The 25612-nt window shown below is 48.1% G+C and overlaps 1 protein-coding gene across 1 annotated transcript in view; it reads left to right on the top strand.

Moving 5' to 3' along the window:
* The window catches only part of cux2b (cut-like homeobox 2b), a 92587-nt gene that overhangs the window by 51713 nt on the left and 15262 nt on the right, over window positions 1-25612 (top strand). The window contains exon 4 of the mRNA XM_056288881.1: window positions 18660-18738. Within this exon, the coding sequence (XP_056144856.1) occupies window positions 18660-18738 (79 nt within the window). The remainder of the gene's footprint in view (window positions 1-18659; window positions 18739-25612) is intronic.

Here is a 25612-nt window from a genome sequence, read left to right as displayed (position 1 = left end):
TTGAAATATCTTCAACCCAATGAATAGTGACCTGAAACAAAACCAGTATTGCGGCAACAGTGTTTCAACAGCATTCTCCATACTGCGGCTGCAGATTGGGCTTTCTCAAGGAATTTCATATATATGTATACTCCCTTGTTTGTTTCCTGGTTGGTGACTGATTATTGTGATTCTGTGGGGTGTTTTTGTGCTGCGATGTCTCCAACTTTCTATCAGCTTCACCGTGTCAGTCTTATCCCTCTTCTGCTATGCTGTGATCTGATGGTGTGTGCGTGTGTGTGTGTGTGTGTGTGTGTGTGTGTGTGTGTGTGTGTGTGTGTGTGTGTGTGTGTGTGTGTGTGTGTGTGTGTGTGTGGGTGTGTGTGTGGGTGTGTGTGCTGGCGTGTTTGTTTTCCTGTCCTGACTGATGTCCTGTCTGTGTGTCCCAGTTGGGTGTATTCATCATTATGGATGCGTGTTTAGAGTCAGGGATGCACACCAGGTAAAGATGGGGGGTGAGTTGTTGGTGTTATAAATAGGCACTTGCCTCTCTAGCCATGTGGAATTGATGAGTTTCAGCACATTCTGCTCTGCAGTGCCAGGTTTAATTTCTACCGTCCTGACAGCACAAACCTCAGCGCCCAGAGACGTCACGCCTGACTGCCGCTGCTGTGCAAATGTTAGCCATGTTTGAGGATGGACGCACGCACAGCGCTGCCTTCGCCGTTTCTTATTGGCTGCCTTACTGGCTATACATCCCCTCCTTTAAACCCCCTGTCACCTTAAGAGACAGGCAATCACGTTCCCCTCCTGACCCCTTGCCACACAGGCACTTGCCAACACACAGTAACTAATCTAACAGGCAGTTTCTGAGATCCGGCTCACCCGAGTCTTAAATGGTCAAATTCTTGTTATGAGACAGGTAAGACCACCCCACCCCCTACCCTACCCTACCGGCAGCCTCCAGTCAGAGAAGGAGCAGCAGCAAACAGCGGCTGCCACGTTCCCGGGATTTCTCTGACTTCTGGCTCTCTCTCAGCTGCTGGCAAGAGCACAGTCAAATTAGCCAATAAAAATGTGTGAAATCGGTGGCTCGGCGCCGGCGAGGACATGCCAGGAGAAATAAACATCAGCGCTCGTACAACCAGGAAAAACTCATGTGAGGAGGAAAAGGCGGAACGGGAGAGCTGCTCCGCCAATTCTACGCCATGATTCTCTCATTTTCGGGCGCGGAATCAGAGCTGCGCAGACACAGCCAGAGAGCAAAGTCGTTTCTACACTCCATCGACCACCGAGGCTCAGCTTGAGATCAAGCCAGTGGCAGCACAAGTCACAGAACATGAGCTTCTGTCAGAGGATACACAGCCCTCCTGTGCTGTGCAGAAGTGATTTAATTCCCTCTGTTCATCTGTGATGCCCCCCCCCCTCACCCACCGCCAGCACAATGCTGGGAATACCAGTCTTCATTTCACAAGATGTTGGGCTGTGAAGTTTCATTTCAGCAGAATCTAAACACGCTAATTAAGTATCATAACTTTCTGCAGAAGGCTCTCGTAAAGGTACCTGAAATTTTAATTTAGACTTCAAAAGAGCCAAGACTTTAAAGCAAATCTATTGTTTTTCATTTAGACTTGCAATTTTCCTTTCTCTTTTCTGCACGGCAGTACGTAGTTATGATTGATCTGGTAATTAAAATATGCAGAGAGGGAAAAATATTAACTGCTTCTTTTTCCCCCTTCTCTTTTTGTTTTAGAAAACAGCCGACACATTTTCCGTCTCTTTCCAGCACAGATAATTAAATTTTGCACATTGATGTTCTTTACACAGCATTCATTGGCCTCATTATTTTTCCATTTTCATCTTTCTGGTGAGAGATCGATAGATTGATAAAATGATGGAGCCTATCTTAAATAATGCAAGCGGTGAAAAGTTACACTTACTTTGCTGCTGGCTAAGTTTTGAACTATTATTTTTCTTTCAAATTGTATTTAATATCACATGAAGGGGGATCTCGCAGTCTCACACTCTAGGGTTGAATCATTTATTTCCATTTTTTGCTGTCTTGCTGCAAAAAAAAAAAGAGAAAGGGGAAAAAAAGATGTAGCACCTCGACATATTTAGTGGGCCTATATAGGATGATGCTTGTCAGGGCTAATATCCTAAATGATAAAGAAACTGGCAATTCAAAGATAGACAGCGTAAAGTAGGCCAATTAATACCTGGGGAACATTTTGCTAGGAGAGATAGCAGTTCCAAATGTCACATGCACCAACGTTAGGACCGATTGTTTATAATGTGACCTGACAGTTTGGGTCTCTTTAATATGGGATTATCTACAACACTAATTAACATGTGGCTCTATTAAAGCAAGCCGCTCTGAGAAGAGGAACACTCGGGAAGGGGAAGAACTTCCCTGACAAACTCCTCATTTAAAGGGTCACTCTTTCCTTTACGAATCAAATGTGTTTTTTTATCCTCTGGAAATCTTTTTCTTTACCCTTTTTTTTTTTTTTGCCTTGGAAATTCGTACGTCATCATCTTAAAAAGCCAAGCCCATAGATCAGAGTGTTCGCTGCCTTTGTTGCCAACAGATATGTTTTTTAAGGCCCGCTGCGGCGTCTGCTGGGTTTCATCAGAGACGTGCGAGTGGCCGTAGTGCCCTGAAGACAGTGTTAATACACATCCTCAATTAAAGCGGTAACTTTGCATCTCCTCTTGATTCCACTGCAGTCGCTGTAATTGGGTCTCAGTGGATTAGTAAGACAGCTCCAGCTCCTCCAGAATGAAGGGCCCAAACCTGGAGAGAGGCTAAAGGGACAAGCCAAAGAGAAAAGCTGCTGGTGCCCGGGCTCTGGCTGCCAGCGGCTGGCAGGGACACGTTGGAGTCAGCTGCAGCCAAATGGGAGCAGTGGTGGAGTCAGAGAGGTCGGCCATGTGTCACTCTTCACAGATAGGGAACATTATTCAATTAGGAGGAGACACAAATGTACGATGCTTCAACTTATATGCAGCATTATTTTTTTCTTTTTTTTTATCCCCCCACCCCACCCCTTTTCTCCCCAATTGTATTTGGCCAATTACCCCACTCTTCCGAGTCGTCCCGATCTCTGCTCCACCCCCTCTGCTGATTCAGGGAGGGCTGCAGACTACCACATGCCTCCTTCAACGCATGTGGAGTCGCCAGCCGCTTCTTTTCACCTGACAGTGAGGAGTTTTGCCAGGAGGACGTAGCATGTGGGAGAATCACGCTGTTCCCCCCCAGCTGGAGGCAACACGGGGGATTCGAACCAGTGATCCCCATGTTGGTAGGCAACGGAATAGACCGCTATGCCACCTGGACACATATGCAGCATTCTTGCATACTAGACACTAATATCTAAACATAAACACTATTATTGGATTTATGCTACAGTCAATGATCAGAGTGCCCTGTGATGGCCTGGCAGCCTGTCCAGGGTGTCTCCCCGCCTACAGCCCAATGACTATGGATAGGCTCCAGGATCCCTGCGACTCTTGGAGCAGGATAAGTGGTTTGGATAATGGATGGATGGATGGATGGTCCCTTAGATGATGATTAAATTGTACCGTGTGGTGAAAACTATCATAATTTAAGATTTGTAGTCAAAGTAACTCAAAACTTTTTTTTATCCCCCCACCCCATCCCACTCCACCACTTTTCTCCCCAATTGTATTTGGCCAATTACCCCACTCTTCCGAGTCATCCCGATCTCTGCTCCACCCCCTCTGCTGATCTGGGGATGGCTGCAGACTACCAAATGCTTCCTCCGATACATGTGGAGTCGCCAGCCGCTTCTTTTCACTTGACAGTGAGGAGTTTAACCAGGGGGACATAGCGCGTGGGAGGATCACGTTATTCCCCCCAGTTCCCCCTCCCCCCCAAACAGGTGCCCTGACCAACCAGAGGAGGCGCTAGTGCAGCAACCAGGACACATACCCACATCCGGCTTTCCACCCGCAGACACGGCCAATTGTGTCCGTAGGGACACCCGACCAAGCTGGCGGCAACATGGGGATTCGAACAGGCGATCTTTGTGTTGGTAGGCAACAGAATAGACCGTTACGCTACCCAGACTCCCCACTCAAAAGTATTCTTTGACGTTACTTGGTGTAGCTGCAAGATAGCAAACCTCGTAAACCCTTCTGTGATTGCATTGAGCTGATGCAACACATTCATTCATCGTGTGTGTGTGCATGCGTGTGTGCATTTGTGTGTGTGTGTGTCTTTAGAGACATGTGAAGGACAGCCGAAGGTGTGGTGAGATCTGGTGACGGGGTTGTTTTATTACATCTCATATTGAGACCAATCTCTGGCCATTCACCTGAAGGACAGCCAGCTATTCCCTAACTAAATTAGCTAGCCACTGTGGTGTGAGGGCCTTCAATGGTGCACAGAGCCACTCACTCACTCACTCTCTCACACACACACACACACACACACACAGACACACACACACACACAATATGTATATCTTCTCTCTCCCTTTCTCTATCGCTGTCTTTCTCATGCCAATGTACTCACTCACACACAAACCCAAACAAACACACAATCTTCATGCTCTTTTCTCTCAGTCCATCTCTCTCTCTCTCTCTCTCTCTCTCTCTCTCTCTCTCTCTCTCTCTCTCTCTCTCTCTCTCTCTCTCTCTCTCTCTCTCTCTCTCTCTCTCTCTCTCTCTCTCCCTCCCTCCCATGCCTTGTATGCACACGCATACACACAAACTCTCTTTACGCTCCTCTTTCAGATTCTAGTCTTTCCAGGGTAGTAGGCCTCTGGTAATTGCAACCATCGTAGCAGCTTGTGTGTTTGTAATGGTGCCAACGGGGCCCACAGAACTCCACCGTGTGACACAGATCTGCACAGACCACACTGTGGCATGCCCGACCATTGATACCACACGTGTGTGTGTGTGTGTGTGTGTGTGTGTGTGTGTGTGTGTGTGTGTGTGTGTGTGTGTGTGTGTGTGTGTGTGTGTGTGTGTGTGTGTGTGTGTGTGTGTGTGTGTGTGTGTGTGTGTGTAACTATCCATACTACAGTGTGTTAAGTTTTAGCCCCAGAACACAGTGCGGCTGGAGGTGAACGTATTCTTCATAGTCTCTTTTCCCCTAATGAAACGTCTTTTGTAAAGGCTGTTTTTTTCCTCACAAGCAGTGGATGTTCTAATGAGGCAGCGCCTGAAATAGCAGTGCGGCTAGCACTGCAGAACCATGACATCCCATGTGAGAACCTGCCCAAATCACAGTGGCTGCAGCCCGTGCGTCAGGTTTCTTTATTTATAACCCGTATGGAATTGTCCTACACTCGTATGGAGGGTTATGTAACTGTGAGCATCCAGTAGATACCCAGTAAAGTTAGGTCCTATATATAAAGCTTGCTGAAGAATTGCTTTTTAGGCTGGTGAGGATTGATCTAATGCTCCTGAATTATTTGTCTCACAATGGACAGAGCAAAAAAATAATGTTCACTCATTTCATTATGACATATTGATTATTTTATTTATTTACTATTTTATGTTGGTTATTTTATGGTTATTTTGAGAAATATCAACCATCCAGTTTTGAATGGCATCACATGGCTGGTTAGTGATAGAAAATAGGTTCAGAAATCAGGCATCTCATCTGATCAACGCCCATCCATTCAAACTGAAATGCCGCTCTGCGCATGTTGCATTGTATATGAGTGATCAGGCCGGGAAGTCGGTCATTACGATCATGACGGCAAATATCTGGCAGTAGAGGTCAATCACTGTACATTAACCAAACAGAGCTCGTTTGTTTTACAGCTTTTAGTGGCATGTTGGCACTGGTGTACATAGGCTTTAGGCTGGCATCCAGCAGGCATGGAGGGGCTCCCAGCAGTGAGAGAGGGAGATGGGCCTTGGCCAGCCCTCTAACAGAGGGATATGAAGGAGAGAGGAACGGGGGAGATAGGAAGAGAGGGGGGGCGCGTTAATTTGCCTCTTCCCCCAACAGGCCGTGTTCAACCAGTCATTTGATTTATACTGCTGAAATGGGCCGCCTCACACCGGGCTCTCATAAATACCTAAAAGCCTCGAAATGATCATCAGGTCACTGCCTGAAAGACTTTTATGTACTCATCACACACTTTTTTTTTTGTGCAAGATGATTTTGGAGAAAATCTTGGCTCTCCCCTCTTAAAAACCACTGGACTGTTTAAGCTGAGGGCGTTAGTGTCACATAGATGCACTAGTCTGTGTGCTGGTGGAGAGACGAATATGCGACTGGGCAAGAAGATTACACACACACACTACCATGATTACTCTTAACCCTCACCTGGTCCTAATTATAGTAGATGACAGCACATTTTGGTGGCACTCTGGTGATCCGTCATCGACAGGACCGCTCCGGTCTGGATATGAAAGGGAGTGATATCTCTCTGTAAAATATGCATGACATCAAAAAGCCTTAAAGGTTATTACAAATTAATAATGAGTAGTAGGCCGAGAACAGTAAAAAATAGCCCTCCCTTGGTGTCATGTTTAAATGTTTAATTTAACATGCTCCAGTATAAATGTGGACTGCCTCCTAGCAGTGTGAGCATGCTCCAAGGCCTTGCCTCGCTGGCAGTGGTCTGGAACTCACAAGCCGGACCACCAGACACACATATATTAAGATCGACATCCAGATTAAACCGATTCATTCAGACATGAACGATCATCCATCTCGAGCTGTCCGTCTTATCTTGAAAGGGCGCTGTGCTTATATCTGTGGGCCTCTAACAGCATACAGAATTATAAAAAGCACTAAAGGAACTGGTTTGACTTGCATCAAGCACAAATTCTCTGTAGGCTCTGAGACACAGAAAAGCTCTTTCTTAATGTTTCTCTGAAGTCGGTTGAATCATTGGCCCTGAACTCCTCTCACAGTAATGTCTGAAGACACTGTACAAAATTGCCTTGTTTATGCCTGTAATGTAAGCTGTCTGTTCCGGTGTCGCTCATTCTCTATGGGACCGGCAGTGGTGGCAGCCGAGTCCGGAGTGAATTTGCCGGGCGACTACCTGAGAAACATCAACAGTCATTAATTATGTAAAACTCCCCTCACAGTGGGAGCGGAGAGAGCTGCATACAACTGCAGCGCCGGTTCCTATTAGACTCAATGTACTCTACAATGATCCCCCACTGCCTGCGGGCGTAGAGGGATTATCAACCTACCACCACGACCCCCCCCCTGCAGAAAGACAGGCTGCGTGCATGCATGCATGCATGCACATGTGCACACACACACGCTTACAGTCACAGCGACACATTTACGCTCACACTCATACAGTCAAGCACACGAGATATAATTTAATATATTGACTCATTCACACACATACACACATACACATACACACTCACATGCATATATAAATGCAGATATATAAAGGAGTTGCAGATGAGGTGTGCACGAGGTGCTGTTTTATTACATTCTGCACAAATATGTGCTCCTGTTTGTGAGGAGAATGAAAGGAGTTGCTCTGCTGTCTCTCCTCTCTTGTCACCCCATCATTCATATCCCCTCTCTCCATGTGCTGCTAGTTATTTTCTATCCACAGCAATTCTCCGCTTTCCGGGTTCCTCAGTAGAATAAGTGAAACAGGCAAATCTGACAGGACAAATGATGTGCCATGTTGGCCGAGAACACCGGGAAAGGGACGGTTTCATTGTTGATAGTGCTGCCACCAACACTGTGCTCGTCTCGGGTTACTCTTGAAAAAAATTACCAGGCACTGTCCTCATATGGGTCTACTACCTGAGAGCCTCCAATGAGCACAGCGATTGACAGCAGCAGATTTATCAAGGAAATAATAGACCTAATTTCTTTTTGTGTGTTTCCAATCCATCTTCTGTTAGTCATAGATGAGGGCTGTTGGCAGACTTCAAGTTGTCTTTGCAGTGTTCGCTTTCTCCGTCAGCCGTGCTTCTCCAGCCTCGGCTTGAAGCTCGTTCATCAGCGCTGTTCTTTCGGCAGTTGCGGGTTTGGCATGATGTTCCTCCATGGTAAAACAAAGGCCGTGCTGACACCTGTAATTAATTAGGCTATTATGCATTCCGCAATGATAATTGCCTCACTGGAAAGTCACCAGCCTTCTAAGAGGGAGAGAGAGGAGAGGTGGATGGAGAGTGCTATCCATCATTGTGGAGCTCTCTCTCTGTCGCTCGCCGTGTGTGTGCGTGCGTGCGTGTGTGTGTGTGTGTGTGTGTGTGTGTGTGTGTGTGTGTGTGTGTGTGTGTGAGATGCTGTCTCACCTTGACTAGTGTAGCCAGGGCTAGAGAAATACTGTCAACATGTGTCTGAGGGCGAGATATGCAGCTGTGCCTTCCCCTGGCAAGGCTGCTCTGCAGGTGGCCTGCCAGGGCCCAACCACTCCTGGGCCCGGGCCTCACATTGGCACAGTTACCCATGACACTCCATCTGTTGTAGCGCTATTCACCAGGGCAGCACAGAGGCGGGATAATGGGGGCACTTTGTTTTTATAATTAGCCCCTACCTACAGTCCTTCTCTCTTCTCTGCGAGTCCTTACTGTAGTGTCCTGAAACCCATCCCGGGTGCACTTGTTTCTCAAAACACTTCTTTCAATATATCACCTCTGGCTTCATCTCAGCCTCGGTGCAGCCCGGCCCTCCCCACCCCTCCCATCACACTATGATGGATACGCGCTTGTTCTCAGCAGACACACGTTCCTCATGGGGTGTAGGTCACTCACTGCATCAAAACATCAGAAAGCTCTGTCTCAAAGAAAATGACAACTTCTGTCTGTTGAACTACAAAGATGTTTGGAGAAAGATTTGTTTTCCTTTTCTCCATTTGTCTCCCTCTTCTCACTTGACTTTGCCGTGACTTTGAGCCGGTACACCCCCTAGCTGACTGGCTGGTTTGGAGTTGTGACACATGGGCGGGGTTCGCTCGGTAGCTCTGCTGGCTCTCGCTGTCTGCGGTGGCGTGGAGGTGGTGAGGTGGACCTTGGTGACACCAGCGGAGACGGCAGGCCCTTTGATCTGGGTTTAAAGTTGTGCCGTGTTCGGTCTCGCGCAGTGCTCAGCATGCCACGTCCATCAGGATTACGGTAACTCTGACTTGATTTGTGGAGATCTGCTCACTCCTCAGTTTGGGTCATTACCCGCACTTTCCACCAGGGCCTGGGCCTGAGGGCTCACACATTTTGCCTCGTCTCATTTTGGAGTCCAGTGCCAGACGTAATACTTCCCAAGATCCCCCTTTTGTTGACTTATGTGCTATAGTGGAAGCCCTCCATCCATCCATCCATTATCTGAACTGCTTATCCTGCTCTCAGGGTCGTGGGGATGCTGGAGACACCCTGGTAGGTAGGGAGACACCCTGGACAGGCCGCCAGGCATCACAGGGCCCACACACTTGCTTGCTTGCTGGTTGTCCATCGTGCCCAATGATGACCATCTTCTTCTATTTGTGGGTCCTTTGGTGGCTGAATAGTCCGATCCTGGATGCACAGTTGCGGTTGCAGACCGGGCATGTAAAAGTGGTGCTGGAGGGGGTAGGGGTAGCTTTGCGAGCATGCCTCTTCGCATGCTTTGCTACACGGTGTTGTGTGCGCTGGTTTTCCATGTACTTCACTCCCTCTGAGATGTGAGAGCGCCAGGTTGTGCGGCAGAAAGCAAGTTCCTCCAAAGAAGAGGGGTTGATCTGACATCTTTTTAGTGTGGTCTTCATTTGGTCTTTGAACCGCTTCTTCTGCCCACCAGCAGTGCGTTGGCCAAGGTGTAGTTGGCCGTAGAGGACTTTTCGTGGGAGTCGTTCACTGGGCATGCGAATAACATGCCCAAGACACCTGAGTTGATGGTGTTTTAGGGTAGACTCCACGCTGCAGCTGCCTGCCCGCTCCAACACCTCTCTGTGTGGCATTCTGTCCTCCCAAGTAATGCCGAGGATCCTCTGGAGACACCTCACATGGAAGGCCTCCAGGCTTATGAGATGGTGGCTGTAGATGGTCCATGCCTCACATCCATAGAGTAGTGTGGAGATGCACACTGCTCTGTAAACAAGCACTTTAGTGTGGAGATTGAGGTTGCTGTTTTGGAAAACCCTTCTCCTTAGATGGCCAAAAGATTTTGAGGCGGTGCTGAATCTCATCATCTATTTTGCAGGTGTCGGAAAGCATACTTCTCAGATATTTGAAGGCAGGAACAGTGGCCAGTTGTTGCCCTTCTGCTGTGAAGGTTGTTGGGTGGTTTGGGAGGCCGGCAGTCAACTGACAGATTACCTCTGTCTTTTGGGTGTTAATAATCAGTCCCATTCTCCTGTATGCAGTAACAACTGCCGACAGAGTGTTTTGTAGAGCTTCTGGTGTGTGAGCTACCAGGGCACAATCGTCGGCATACTGTAGCTCAATAATGGTCTCAGAGGTCAACTTGGTGGTTGCCTGAACCTCCTGATGTTGAATAGGTTTCCATCGAGTCTGAAGTCAATGGTAACTCCAGCCTGCTTCTCCAGCCTCCTTCGTAACAGTGTTGTAACAGAGACTAAGAAGATATTGAACAGGACTGGGGCTAGCACACAGCCTTGTCTGACTCCAGTCTGCACACCAAAGGGCTCAGAACTGCGGTTCCCCACTACCACTCGGGCCATCATTCCTGAGTGAAACTGTCCAAGAATGGTAAGAAACTTGGGTGGACATCCAAATTTCTTCAGGACTTGCCACAGCAGGGCCCGGTTAACTGTATCAAATGCCTTTGAGAGGTCTATGAATGCTATGTATAGATCCTTGTGCTGTTCTCTGCATTTCTCCTGGAGCTGGCGTGTCACAAAGATCATGTCAACGATCCCTCTATCCTTTCGGAAGCCGCATTGTGACTCTGGTATGACCTGTTCGGCTACTGCGAGTGTTAGTCTGCGGAGCATGATCTTGGCTAGAACCTTTCCTGCAATGGCCAGCAGTGAAATACCCCTACTGTTGGAGCAGATGGATTTGTCTCCTTTGTTTTTATAAATGGCCACAATGTTGGCATCTTTCCACTGTTGGGGGACACACTCGCGACTCCACACCTCAAGGATATAGAGATACAGTGTCCTCGTACAGAGGTAGCCTCCTTCCTTGAGGATTTCAGCTGGAATATTATCTGGTCCAGGGGTTTTGTTGTTTTTCAGGGTCTTGACTGCATGTAGGATTTCTTTAAAAGATGGTGGGAGGTCTAGGTCTTGCAAGGTAGGCTGTTCAGGGAGTTCTGCCAGTACAGTTGAGTCCACTGGGGATGTGCTGGTTGAGCAGGGTGTTAAAATGCTCGGCCCACCGCTCCACTAACAGGGCCTGATCCTTGATGAGAGTTGTTCCATCAGCAGACCTAACGGGTGTCAGGGAGCAGTTTCTGGGACCATAGATGACCTTAACTGCATCATAGAAACCATGCATGTTGTTCCTGTCTGCATGAGCCTGGACTTCGTTGGCTTTCAAAATCCACCACTCATTTTGCAGTTTCCGTAGAGTTGCTTGGGCCTCAGAGCGGAGGTCTTGCCATTTTTTCTTGAGAGGTTGGGATAGTGGGTTGCTGAGGGCAGCTCTGTGTGCCTTATGCATGTTGTCCAGGAGGGTGGAGATCGTTCCGGCATTGTCATCAAACCAGTCCTGATGTTTCTTGGTTTTGAAGCCAATGGATTGGGCTGCATTGTCAAAGAGGGTGGTGCTCAGAGAGGTCCACTTTTCATCCATCCCAGACTCTGAGTTGATCAGCTGTTCAATGTCAACTAAGTTGTCGGCTAGAGAACGACGGAGGGTGTTTCGGGTGTCGCTGTTGGATAGTCTGGCGCAGTGGAGTGGTTTCTTTTTTGGCCCAGATTGGCGTCTCAAGGGTCGGACATGTACTCTGACTTTTGTCAGGATCATACGGTGGTCTGTCCAGCAGTCTGCTCCTCGCATAGCTCTTGTAAGGAGCACGTCTTTAAGATCAACCCGCCTCACGATAGCATAATCAAGCAGGTGCCAGTGTTTGGATCTGGGATGCATCCAGGATGCCTTGTATTTATTCTTTTGTTGGAAAATGGTGTTTGTGATGGTGAGGTCATGTTCCGAGCACAGACTAAGAAGTGTTATGCCATTGGGGTTGACTTTTCCAATGCCGTGGGCGCCAATCACTCCATTCCAATTTTGCATATTCTTCCCAACTCGGGCATTAAAATCACCAAGCAAAATGACTTTGTCGCTCCTTGGGATGTTGATGAGTATATCATCGAGTGCCTGGTAGAAGCGATCTTTCTCTTCATCATGAGATGGTAAAGTTGGAGCATAGGCACTTATCAAGGTGATGTATCGACATTTTGCAAGGGGTATATGGAGAGTCATAAGCCGCTCATTAATGCCCACTGGTGTTTCTTCGAGTTTGGGTAAGAGACTGTTCTTAATTGCAAAACCAACTCCATGGATGTGTTGACCTCCTAGGGGGTATCCTTTCCAAAAGAAGGTATAGCCCTCTCCTACTGTGTGTGTGTGTGTGTGTGGGCCCCAGGCATCACAGGGCCCACACACACACACACACACACACACACACACACACACACACACACACACACACACACACACACATTCATACCTAGGGACAATTTAGTACGACCAGTTCATCTGACTTACATGTCTTTGGACTGTGGGAGGAAACCGGAGCCCCCGCAGGAAACCCACGCAGACATGGGGAGAACATGCAAACTCCACACAGAGGATGACCCGGGATGACCCCCAAGGTTCAACTACACCGGGGCTCGAACCCAGACCTTCTTGCTGTGAGGTGACCGCACTAACCACTGCGCCACCGTGCTGCAGTGGAAGCCATAACACATGAAATTATATTACAAGTGTGATAATTAAAATGCACACGAAATAGTAAAATTGTATATTAAACTTGTCTAGACGAGGGCATCCAAGTAGCTTAGCGGTCTATTCCGTTGCCTACCAACACGCGGATCGCCAGTTCGAATCCCTGTGTTACCTCTGGCTTGGTTGGGTGTCCCTACAGACAATTGGCTGTGTCTGCGGGTGGGAAGCCAGATGTGGGTATGTGTCCTGGTCGCTGCACTAGCGCCTCCTCTGGTTGGTCTGGCTGCCTTTTTTGGGGGGGACTGGGGGGGGAATAGCGTGATCCTCCCATGCACTATGTCCCCCTAGTAAACTTCTCACTGTCAGGTGAAAAGAAGTGGCTGGCGTCCCACATGTATTGGAGGAGGCATGTGGTAGTCTGCAGCCCTCCCCGGTTCAGCAGAGGGGGTGGAGCAGTGACCAGGATGGCTCGGAAGAGTGGGGTGATTGGTCAAATACAATTGGGGAGAAAAAGGGGGGGGGACATGTCTAGAGTTAATGACAGGATTCATTCCTCAATCGTTTTTTTTCTGTTTTTAACCATCCATCTTATTAGTGTTACAAAATACATCCTAGTGACTGTAAGATATTCTGTTCCCTTTTATTCTATTCTACTGAAATTCCCCTCTCTTAGCCTGTGAGTCAAGCAGCTTTGCGCGTGTTTTGAATTCACCGATACATTACAGAGCACATTTTCACATCAGGATTGGGTACACAAAGACGAATAAGCCACATGGGCAGTTCTGGCCATTTGGTGGGCTGAGATGACAGCAGGAATCGGTTCTGCGGAGGGAGCGCGGCAGTGGCGTCTGTGTGCTGTGAGTGTGGCGTGTTGAGTGACAGGTGCCGTAGATTGGAATTGACGTGGCGACGAGATGTGTGTCAGTGCTCTGACTGCTCATCTCGCTGGGCACCCAGACACGAGCGCCAGCACAGCCATGCTGTTACCACTGCCCCCAAATGGGTGTCACCATGAATAAATCTGCCCTGGAATGCTGTGTGTGTGTGTGTGTGTGTGTGTGTGTGTGTGTGTGTGTGTGTGTGTGTGTGTGTGTGTGGGTTTGTACTGTTGAACTGCTGACGTTTTTTTTTGTTTTTTTTGTTTTGCACGTGTGTGTGTGTGTGTGTGTGTGTGTGTGTGTGTGTGTGTGTGTGTGTGTGTGTGTGTGGATTGTTTAGCAGCCAAGTTTGTTTATGAAGCTGTGTCTGTGAGTGTGCAAACTCTCACATGGTATGTGTGTGTGTATTTGTACGGTATACGCCTGTTTACGTGTGAGCAAGCACATATCTGGGCCTGTGTGAGTGTGTCACTGTGCAAGTGTGGGTATGTATGCTTGTGTATGTATATTGGTGGGTGTATTTTTGCAGGTGTTCACTCCTCATCTCTCCAACAGTACACCTATACTACTATATAGTGTTTACCTCTGTCCATCTCCTCTACCCACTCATCCATCACTACACACACACTCAACATCTGTCCCTACTTGCCTCTGTGCTGAATCTACTCTCAAGGCAAAACAAACACTAATGGTACAAGGTTGTCGTAGGGCTGAGCGGCATGTCCAGAATACCATACCATATTGTGCTCTCTGTGTCTAAAATGATATATTTGTCTTGAAGTATAGATAAGATGAAAATGAACGGTACGTGATTCGAGGATGCTTAACATCCGAGTGCCAGCCATATTTCCACTTTATTTTCGTCATTTAGACTCTCAGGTTAACACCCAGGCTGGGCGTCTTTGTTATGAATCCGGTGGATGTTTGTGGAGGGTGTTATGAAATGCAGCATCGCCGCGGTGCGGTTACCGGAGTTTTCTTCTAATAAGCTCAACGCAGTGTCGGGCCTGTTGTGACATCCTGTCAGCCTGTGGGCTGGGCTGGCTGCTCAGTGAGCAGCATAGTGGGATGGACTCATATGATTGTGCGCTGACCTTTGCATCATGGAGAAGATGACAGGTAATTTCGAGGCCTTTGGGACTGTGGGACCATACACTCGCTGTCTCCACACACCAGCAGCAGCAGCAGCAGCCAACTTCTCATTGAGCTGGCCATGAGTGTGGAGACACACACACACACAAACACGCTGTTTCTACGCACAAGCAAACACATGTGCAAAACCAGACACAAATGCATACACATCCATGCACACCGCACACACAGTTGGTGCCCAGGTACACACACATGCACGTGCTCTTGTGTGAGCACGTGCATGTGTTCTGTACACACATATAAATGCACACAGTCATGCACTGGCACACACAATCACATGCACTACAAGCTCAGTTTTGACACCCGCCCAACATCCCCACCCCCCATTGTCACACATTCTAATCACCTGCATCATCACACAACCCATCCTCAAACGCCCAAATCACAGGAGGTAGTGCACTAGTAAGGTTGAGGGGGGGGGGGGACGATGATTTAGAGTGATAATTGCATAATCACCAGTTGTGATAATTGTAATTGATGACTGCATAATTGCTAATTGCGCTCTTTATGAGAACCTTTCTTTAATGTTGTCTCTCTCTCCCTTTCTCTGTCTGCCGTTCAGTAGCCACTTGCCCCATTTCATCCTCTTCTCCCTCATACCAGAATTGTCTTTCCCCTCCTCTTCATTTAATTCTCTCCCCTCCACATGCTTATTTGCACCCTCACTCCCACAAACGTACACATACACACAAAAAAACACACACACGGATACACAGAGACTGTCTTGTGGGTACTGTAAGTATTCTCAGAGGCTTATCAGTAAGTATTTCCCAGCAGTCTTGTCCCAGAGGCTGTGCTCTGCCCACTCTGATCTTGTGTGAAGAGTTATGGAGCACTGCTAACAGGTTCCCTGCATCTCTCTCTTTCTCTCTCTCTCTCGCTCTCTCTCTCTCTCTCTCTCTCTCTCTCTCTCTCTGTCTGACTCTCTTGTTGCTGTGCTGTGAGCTTTTCTCATGCTTGCGGCCTGCGGCCGGCCAATTCCCTTGGTAGCCCTATCCTTTATTACCAAACGGGTGAAAACAGAGTATGTGGCGAGCTGTTGCCCAAAGCCAGAGTCACTCCTGGCTGTGTTACAGCCAGAATGGAGAAAAGACTGCAAGCTTTAGTCCTACCAGAGCTATATTAGGTCCAGAGCCCCACCTGCTAGTGTGAAAACCTATGCGCTTGGTTGAAGGTGGATTAGCATGGAGATGAAGATGAGTCTCTTAGCAGCCCACATTATGCATGACACCTCTGAGTGCTTTGATGATGGTGGAGGCTGTGTGTGTCTATGTATGCGTGTGTGCGCACATGCGTGTCTGTGCATATACGTGTATTTACGTGTGTGTTTTCGGGGTGGGGGGGCATATACACGTAGCAGGCGCTTATGTGAGAGGGCATCAGGCAGGCTCGTGATTGATGTCTCTGCTAGCGTCTCTAGGCAGGTTAATGGTGTGATTGTGGAGGTAATCTCCGTGTTCTCTCATTAAAGGATGATGGAGGGCCAGGAGACCCCCATGTGTCTGTGGAAGATGGAGCCTGTTGGCTTTGCACCATCCCAGGCTTTTTACATATGCAACTTGGAGCCCCGTTTGATCTATATGCTTTAGAGGACACCAGACTGGCCAGGAGACTGTCAGGGGAAAAAGTTGATGACTAGTGGTGGGTTCAGCCACCCTGCTGTAGTGGCCATGTAGTTCAGACAGAGGCTCAGGTTGATAATAGTTTGTCTGAGTGACACAAAGTACCCCTGGAGCAGGGCTTTGCTCATTGTCACATGGAAGAAGATGGGTCCATTATTGCCTGGTGGTGACATTTAAAAAGGGCCTGTGTTCATCCAACTGCTGCTTGTCACAGCGAAAAGAAAGCAAAAAGCACTCTGTTTCCCCTCAATGGGGATAAGCTAAACTGTAGCCCAGCCGAAATAAGTCAGAGACCTAGTAAACATTATTTCTTGGTATAGCTTCCTGTACTTATAGAGGCTGGCTGCAACCGTGCAGTCCGATAATGAACCCACAAGCTAATGGTGACATCATGTACTGGAAGGAGAAGGAGGGGAATGAATGGGTGATGCGGAGGGATTGGGGGATTGTGGAGATTGGTGGGGTGGTGGTGGTGGTGGTGGGGGTCATAGCTGAGTGAATTGTGTAGCTGGGAGTTGGCAGAGAGCTGCAGACTATTGCATCTGTATTGATTGGGCTCCTGCCTTTTCCATTTTCCATGAACTCCTCTGAACTGCCCCAAGTGGGAGTGATTGGGGGGATTTGCTTGATCTTTATGATACTTCTTTAAACATGATGCTGGCGTTATGCCTCCCTGGGGAAGACGCTGGTCATTTCCAGTAAATCAAAGGCTCTCCGTCTCTGTGTTTTCCACACACCTTATTTATTAGCCTCCTAAATCCCCCCCCCCCCCCACACACACACACATCACCTCTCTCATCGTACTCATAACAGGTTTTGGTCCTTGTAGCAAATTATATTTTTTAAGTGCAGTCAGCACGATAAAGAGCAGGCCGGCTAAGAGACATCATGTACTTGACCCTCCTCAGTGGAGTCCATTGAGCAGATTTCGACGGAGGCTGTAATCAGCAATGACAGAAATGACATAGACAATAGATGACAATAATTTGAATTCTGTCTACTCTTCGAGTGCGGGGGGGGGGGCATTCAGATGAGCCTGATCTGATTTAGTGTTTCAGAGTGCAGAGGACATCGCGAGGCAGCCACTGGCATCCGCCCACTCAACAAAAACAGGGCTGAGGTCTTAGCGGGAGCCGGAAGCATCGTAACCCACATATTCACTAGTGCAGGTGCCCTCTCCATGGGGCCAGGTGGTGGCTAATTCACTTTCTTTGTCCCTCCTAATGAATTGTTAATTGGTTTGCGTCACCCGTGGAGCAGGGTATCGCGGGTGCCCAGTGCTACCGGTGACTGAGGCCACTGTCAGTGGCATGTCTCCTAGCACATGCCAGCGCCTACGTTGAACAGACCAAATGTCACCTCACAACATGTCGCTGCTTGGCAGCCAGACAGGACGGTTTCTGTGCCCAGCCTCGATTCCACTGTTGTCATTACTTTTTATGTTGAATCAGTTGTGGGTATAATGTGCTAATATGGTATGGATAATATTGATAATAATAGGGCGTCCGGGTAGCGTGACGGTCTATTCCGCTGCCTACCAACACAGGGAGCTCTGGTTTGAATCCTCGTGTTACCTCCATCTTGGTCGGGCGTCCCTACAGGCACAATTGGCCGTGTCTGTGGGAGGGAAGACAGATGTGGGTATGTGTCCTGGTTGCTGCACTATTACCTCCTCTGGTCGGTCGGGACGCCTGTTCAGGGGGGAGGGGGAAATGGGGGTAATGGCGTGATCCTCCCACGTGCTACGTCCCCCTGGTGAAAATCCTCACTGCCAGGTGAAAAGAAGCGGCTGGCGACTCCACATGTATCGGAGGAGGCATGTGGTAGTCTGCAGCCCTCCCCGGATCGGCAGAGGGGGTGGAGCGGTGACCGGGATGGCTCGGAAAATAGGGTAATTGGCCAAGTACACTTGGGGAGGAAAAAGGGGGGGAAATCCAAAAAAGAAAAAATATTGATAATAATATGGATATAACATATGAACTAATCTATATATTGTACCTTACACCAAACAGTGTACAGTACAAACAAGTATTCCTAAGTATTTGCATTGTGGCTTTGACCTTTGCTCTCTTTGGTTGTTTGGGATGTTAAGGGTTAAGGAGTGAAGCTTTTTTACTGTTTCAGCTAAAGATTTACAACATGAATGAACTTTACACTGTAAAGTGAGTTTATGGCCGTGCCTGGATTATATCATTTGATGTTTGCATTAATTGCGTCTTCTGCCTGGCAGGTGGTTGCTCTGAACAAGCGCAGTAAGGAGGCAGAGTCGGCGTTCCTGGGAATCTACAAGCAGCTTATTGAAGCCCCAGGTGAGCCCCCCGCATAGACCAGACGTGCATCTTCACAAACAACACCGGCAACACCATAAACATATAACATGCTGACCTTACTTCTAAAATTATCTTCCCTCTTCAAATACCACTCCCTGGGGATTAGCTTCACATCATACCAATACCGTTATTGGTGGGCTAGCATTCTAACCTCCACATGAGACACACACACACACACACACACACACACACACACACACACACACACACACACACACACACACACACACACACACACACACACACACACACACACACACACACACACACACACATTTTCACAGATACATTCATACATTCGTGCTTGCTGACACGCGTGAACGAAGAGCCAGTTTCCTTGCCATCGATAGATCATATGGATTTTGGATCCTTCACCCTGTGGCTCGTATGTATTTTTCAGACTCCATACGCTCAAGAGTGGTTTCTAAAACACTGTGTGAGGCCACTTCAAAACCCAACGCTGGTCCTTGAGCGTAGCCTGGCTTAGGAACGAGCACATCCTCGTGGGGCTTTGCTGTTGATTGTGGAGGGCCAATTAAAATCCCGACTGTAGCTCAGTTTAGTGTGGAACGCAGGCCTGATGAGGCCAGCAGGGGAAAAGAGGGGGAGAGAGAGAGAGAGAGAGAGAGAGAGAGAGAGAGAGAGAGAGAGAGAGAGAGAGAGAGAGAGAGAGAGAGAGAGAGAGAGAGAGAGAGAGAAGAGAAGAGAGAGAGAGAGAGAGAGAGAGAGAGAGAGAAAGAGAGAGAGAGAGAGAGAGAGAGAGAGAGAGAGAGAGAGAGAGAGAGAGAGAGAGTGTGTGCAAGAGAGCAAGAAAGAGAGAGTGGGTTACAGAGAAGGGAAGAGACAGTGCATGTTTATTTAGCTGTTGTTTGATGCCAGGGCACATGTACTGTATTGCTCTTTGTTACAGGAGATGGGCGCAAAACGCAGCCCATTCTCGGTCTAGATCAGAGGAGCACTCGTGGCAGGAGTAGAGAATGCTGTTTACAGATTCAATGAATACAAGATAAAAGTCAGTGTCAAAGAAATAGCGACGGCACCAACTGACTTTTAAAGGTCTCCATTTTTTCCTTGAAGTCCATTGCTTGAATTTGTGTCACCACACACTCAAACGCGTGCGTGCGGGCAAACACACACGCTCACACACTTTGAATGGAGTTATTTCCTTGATAGGAAATGCCTGTCTTTGAAGATCTACTCAGTTTGAATTCCTGACCTATACTTTCTCATATCAAGAGCTTAATGGAAGGCTGGGAGCGTCTTGTGGACTTTATTTTGTCATGAACCCATCTCCTGTGAAGAACCAAGCGAGCCAAGGTGGTTATGTACACAAACACCAAACATCAACCTTTATGCGAAGAAAAAGTTAAAAAAAAAAACACAACCTGCATGTATTTTGAAGATAACAAGTTAGTATTTCTTTTATGTCGCTCTTATGCTGACACATACACCCACAGTTAAAGTGTCTGTGCTGAGTGACGGGCCTTGCATTTAACATGGCTAGCCTATAAACTCTATTTGACCTCACCTGGACGACAGCTAGCAGTTAGCAGCAGAGGTACAACTAGAGTTTCACTTTAGACCTAGGACTCATGGGAAGAAAGGGTGGATGAGGGGCGTCTGGCTAGCATAGCGGTCTATTCCGTTGCCTACCATCACGGGGATTGCCTGTTCGAATCCCCGTGTTAACTCCAGCTTGGTCAGGCATCCCTACAGATACAACTGGGTGTGTCTGTGAGTGGGAAGCCGCATGTGGGTATGTGTCCTGGTCGCTGCACTAGCGCCTCCTCTGGTTGGTCAGGGCGCCTGTTCAGGGGGGAGGGGGAACTGGGGTGAATAGCGTGATCCTCTCATGTGCTACATCCCCCTGGTGAAACTCCTCACTGTCAGGTGAAAAGAAGCGGCTGGCAACTCCACATGTATCGGAGGAGGCATGTGGTAGTCTGCAGCCCTCCCCGGATCGGCAGAGGGGATGGAGCAGTGACCAGGATGGCTTGGAGAGCGGGGTGATTGGCCAGGTACAACTGGGGGGGTGGGGTGGATGGTTTCCTTTCCCCCCGAATGACAGGGAATGAGTTAGCTTTGAGCTCTATCAATAACGCGGCCAGGGACGATGCTGGGTCTCAGCTTTGTCATGAGAATCAACTGTGGATTATCGTTGTAACACTCCACGGCCACTTCCTTCTACCACTGTAACTGTAAGCAAACACAAGCCAGAACAAGGTGAGCTGGTTATTTCCTACGTTTGGCCCTTGCAAGATCTGCCATCTGTGAGGAGTGCCTATGGTATCCTGTGCCTGTTTGTCACTGTACATCTTGCTGGTATCCAAGGTCAAATCCCACCCCCACCCCCCTCTCTTTTCTGGAATGGATGACTCCAGGTATGCTGGAGGACAGTCATTTGGCTGTGGCCCCACTTTATTTCTCTCTACCCTCAAATACAACCGTGAGATTCCCCCCCTCACCACCACCATCACCACCCCACCCCCCAACAAATGCTACAGCTCATGTATTTTTAATCCTTTGACAGATGCAATTATTCCTTACATGCTGTGCTCGTTAATCTTAATGCAGTTATTACTATTCATTGCAGGACATTTTTGCCTCCTATTATTTCATTTGGAAGTGCTTTTCCCTCCTTGTGTTTGTGTGCGAGCATGAGCGCGCACATGCTCACAATAAGACCATTGGTCCAATCAGAGTCGGCCAACAGCAGAGTTAATGAATGCAAGAAAGGAACAAGGGAAGGAGAGGGACGGGCATGAGCAGCAGTTCAATATGTGACCTGTTGTATCCAGCTATCATTAACATCTGGCCTCATATCAGTTATCCACTCTGATGCAACCACTATTGAATACAAATAACATATCAGTTACATTTGTCAGGCTCCAATAAGGCTTTCATTGTGAAAGCTTATATCAACATTGTTCCTGTTCAATGGCAGCCGAAATGCAGCGAAGAAATCGTAGCTGGGTTTTACGAATTCTGAAAGGGAACAACTTTTTGACAGGTGGAAAATTTCTCCTAATGCATTTTACTACATCTCTAAGCCCCGGTGTCAGCAACCACATGCCTTCGATTAATTTTCTATATTTTGATTTGCCGGTGACACCTCCCCATGCTGTGTACTGTAACTCTTACCCAGCCCGGGTCTTGAAAGAGGCCTGTTAGCAGTGTTTCTCTAACAATGTTTATCTCGACTCCACACGGTTTTGATCAGTGTAAATAAACACCCGTCACCAAACGCAGGAGGCGTTGGCAGCTTCCGCTGGAATCCAGTGGTTTCACAGAGACGCAGCACCTCGCTTCCTTTCTCTGTCTGTTTCTAGTCCCCTCATCTGCCTGTCCTCCACATCCACCTCTCCTGTGTGTGTGTGTGTGTGTGTGTGTGTGTGTGTGTGTGTGTGTGTGTGTGTGTGTGTGTGTGTGTGTGTGAGCGAGACTGCGAGAGGCGTTTAAACGTTGTCGTTTGTTGCCACCTCTGCGAGAGGAGCGAGGCCCTGTCGCCAGGGGCGTAGCCCTGAGACTGACGCTTCAGGTGTTTGCTCTTCCTCGTCTCCTCTCAGTACACACACTCATCCCCGAGGAGCCACCCCACACCGCTCCCGCCTCCTCTCTCCTTTAGAACACTGCTCCTTTCATCTAAGCAGGGAGCTCACTGAGAGTGTGTGAAGATGCTGATCTTAATACACCCGTCAAACTGTGTGTGCTGGGCCTATGGCGTGTGTGTGTGTGTGTGTGTGTGTGTGTGCGCACGCGTGTGTGTGTGTGTGTGTGTGTGTGTGTGTGTGTGTGTGTGTGTGTGTGTGTGTGTGTGTGTGTGTGTGTGTGTGTGTGCGTGTGTGTGTGTGAGTGGAAACCTCATGGCAACAGTGCTTGCCAGTGGTGACCACCGGTACTGCTGAGTGGAGCAAGTTCAACTGCACAGTGTCGTGTCACCATTGTGTTATAGTGTCTCGTGTTCACAGGGAAGGTTTCCCTCGGCGGTGAGCTTATCAGAGCAGAATGACACTGACCTTAGTGAGTCAACGTCATTCAGATGCACAGGGAATAGATATCCCGCTTCTTACCACCTATATACATGACAAATAGCTGTCCTTCAGCTCCCTATGTACATAAACAAGCAGTGGAGAAAGGAGGCCTGCAAGGCATCGCGGAGTGGTTTTATTGTAAATGTGCAGCTGAGGACCTGCAGTCAGGAGATGAGAGGGAAGTGGGAGGGAGTGCTGTGTGTGTTTGTGGCGCTCTATCAGAAACGAGAGCGTAAAAAAAAAAAGCATGATGGAAAATGAAAGCTCTCTGGGCGGGACGAGATTATACACAAGTGATTAATAAGAACAGTAATAAACAAAGGCCCAGGAGATGTTTGAGGTGTTTAATAATGCATCATGTTCATAAAAGAGCTGGGCCTCTCCAACTGATCCCTGTGGAGAAGGAGACCCCAGAGGGACCAGGAGGCAGTGTGCTCTTAAAAGAGAGCAAGTGTGTGTGTGTGTGTGTGTGTGTGTGTGTGCAGGAATTTCTTGTGTGCATGCATGTGTGCGCTGGAGATCAGATGAGTATTACTTTAACACTTGAGAGTGTACGAGCAACAGATAGGCCTACATGATAATGTTCATTCAAAGTGATCGATAATACAGTCCACATATGAGCATCAGAAGCTTGTTATATGTGTGCTGTCAAGTAAAGTGTGTGGGATATCATGGAAAACTTTTCCCCCCCGTGTCATCTTATGTTAATTTTAAATGCTGCCTAGCTGCCGCTGCCGCCTTTGTTTCAGCGCTTTAAAATGTCTGTCTATTGATGTCATTCCTTCTTTGTCCTTCAGTCTGTCAAACAAAGACATTGTGCAGAAACAAGAGAACAGGTTAAGAAGTTTCTCTCGCAGCTTTGTTTTGTTCACGCACAAAAGCCGCTGCTTTGCACAGACTTTTTTTTTTATCTGCTTTTTTTGCCCCCCCCCCTCTCCAGCATTTCCTCACTGCCGTTTCCACATCAAGGTAAAGGCAGAGACTTCGGTTTGCTCTCTGAATATCAAATGCTCATTGGTTTTAAAGGCACCACAAACAGATGGCTCATGTTTATGGATCTTTTGTGGATTCTGGTGTATTTTACAAACTAATCTTTGACTCTGGAAAAAAAAAAACAGATATTATTCCAAAGGAGGTAACTATTAATCCTGCGTAACTTATAGCACCGTATATACTTTGTGAAGGTGGAAGTTGAGACTTGGTCTTCTGTCAACGTAGTTTTAGTCCTTGAAAACAATATTACAGCAGTGTTACTGTTTGTTGCAGCAGAGGCAGAGAGGGTGTTTGTGGACCTTGAAGTCCACTCAGAGGGAGGAAAAAAAACACACAAAAAACAAGACTGTTTTGAATGAAAAGAAAAAACCTTGAAGCACAGCCTTGTAAATTAATTTGTTCGTGTTGTATGATGGGAACACAGCTGGCCTCATTAACATGCGCACAACAAATAATTATAGCGTTTTTTTTTCTCTCTCTCCAGCCAGCCACTGCTTGGCTAATGGGCTTGCTGGGTTAATTATGTCAGAGCGTAATTACACAGGGCCCAGGGAGACGTAATGGTGCACCCCGCTGAGCCCACACCGCCTAATGATGGTGTATTGCTGACAGGGCCAAGACGGACCGCCCCGAAAACACCTGCTTGTCTTGGCGCGTACCACTTGTGTCCGACCCCCGAAACACCCCACCCCCGACTGCCAACACACCTAGATGTGAACCTGAGCCTGTCCTCTAGACGTGTGCAGAGTCTGACCTGCATCCTGCGTCTCTGAGCAGTTTCTACTGACACGACTCAATCTGGGCTGAAGGGTGACCCAGAGAACTGGCTCCTGATCCCAGATGAGCAATAGCAGTGAAACACCAGCACAAGCGACTACAGCAACAATGAAGAGCAGATCCTTACTGTCTCTCAGCCAAAGTGATGAAACTCTCCATCAACGCGGTGTGGTCCACAATAGCACTTAAACTGATGCTTGCCAGCTAGTCTAGCTTCTCCGGAGACTGAGGTACATTTAAAGCTGCAAGGAGTTTTGCTTTTCTTTAGTTTTTTTTTGGCTTTTTTCCCCCACTTTTTCTCCCCAGTTGTACTTGGCCAATTATCCCACTCTTCTGAGCCATCCCGGTTGCTGCTCCCATCCCCTCTGCTGATCTGGGGAGGTCTGCAGACTACCACATGTCTCCTCTGATACATGTGGAGTCACCAGCCACTTCTTTTCACCTGACAGTGAGGAGTTTCGCCAGGGGGATGTAGCGCATGGGAGGATCACACAGCTATTCCCCCGAGTTCCCCCCCTCTTGACAGGCGCCCCGACTGACCAGAGGAGGCGCTAGTGCAGCGACCAGGACAAATACCCACATCCAGCTTCCCACCCACAGACACGGCCAATTGTGTCCGTAGGGACGCCCGACCAAGCCGGAGGTAACACGGGGATTCGAACCAGTGATCCCTGTGTTGGTAGGCAACGGAATAGAACCACGCCACCCAGACGCGCCTAGGAGGAGTTTTTCACCGATTATTTTTTATCAGGCACAATTTGATTTTGATGCCTGTGTGCGATCGACATAGGCTAATGAGACCACCAGCGAGAGGATTTGATAACGGTATCAGTGATTCCAAATGTTTGTGTTGGGTCGCATTCTCCACCAAATCTGACGAAACGTTTTACGGCACGCAGACGGGGTACATAGCCACATTTAGAGAGATGCATTACCTCATTGTTGTATATCTTGCACAACACCTGTTTTTCCAAAAGCATGCAACATCTCTCACCTCTCACCCTTCTCTTCAAAACGAATGCACGGCGAACCAGAGGGTGAATGTAGATCTT

Source organism: Lampris incognitus, chromosome 1 (genome assembly GCF_029633865.1).
Source record: "Lampris incognitus isolate fLamInc1 chromosome 1, fLamInc1.hap2, whole genome shotgun sequence".
NCBI lineage: Eukaryota > Metazoa > Chordata > Actinopteri > Lampriformes > Lampridae > Lampris > Lampris incognitus.
This window is presented reverse-complemented; position numbering and strand designations above follow the sequence as displayed.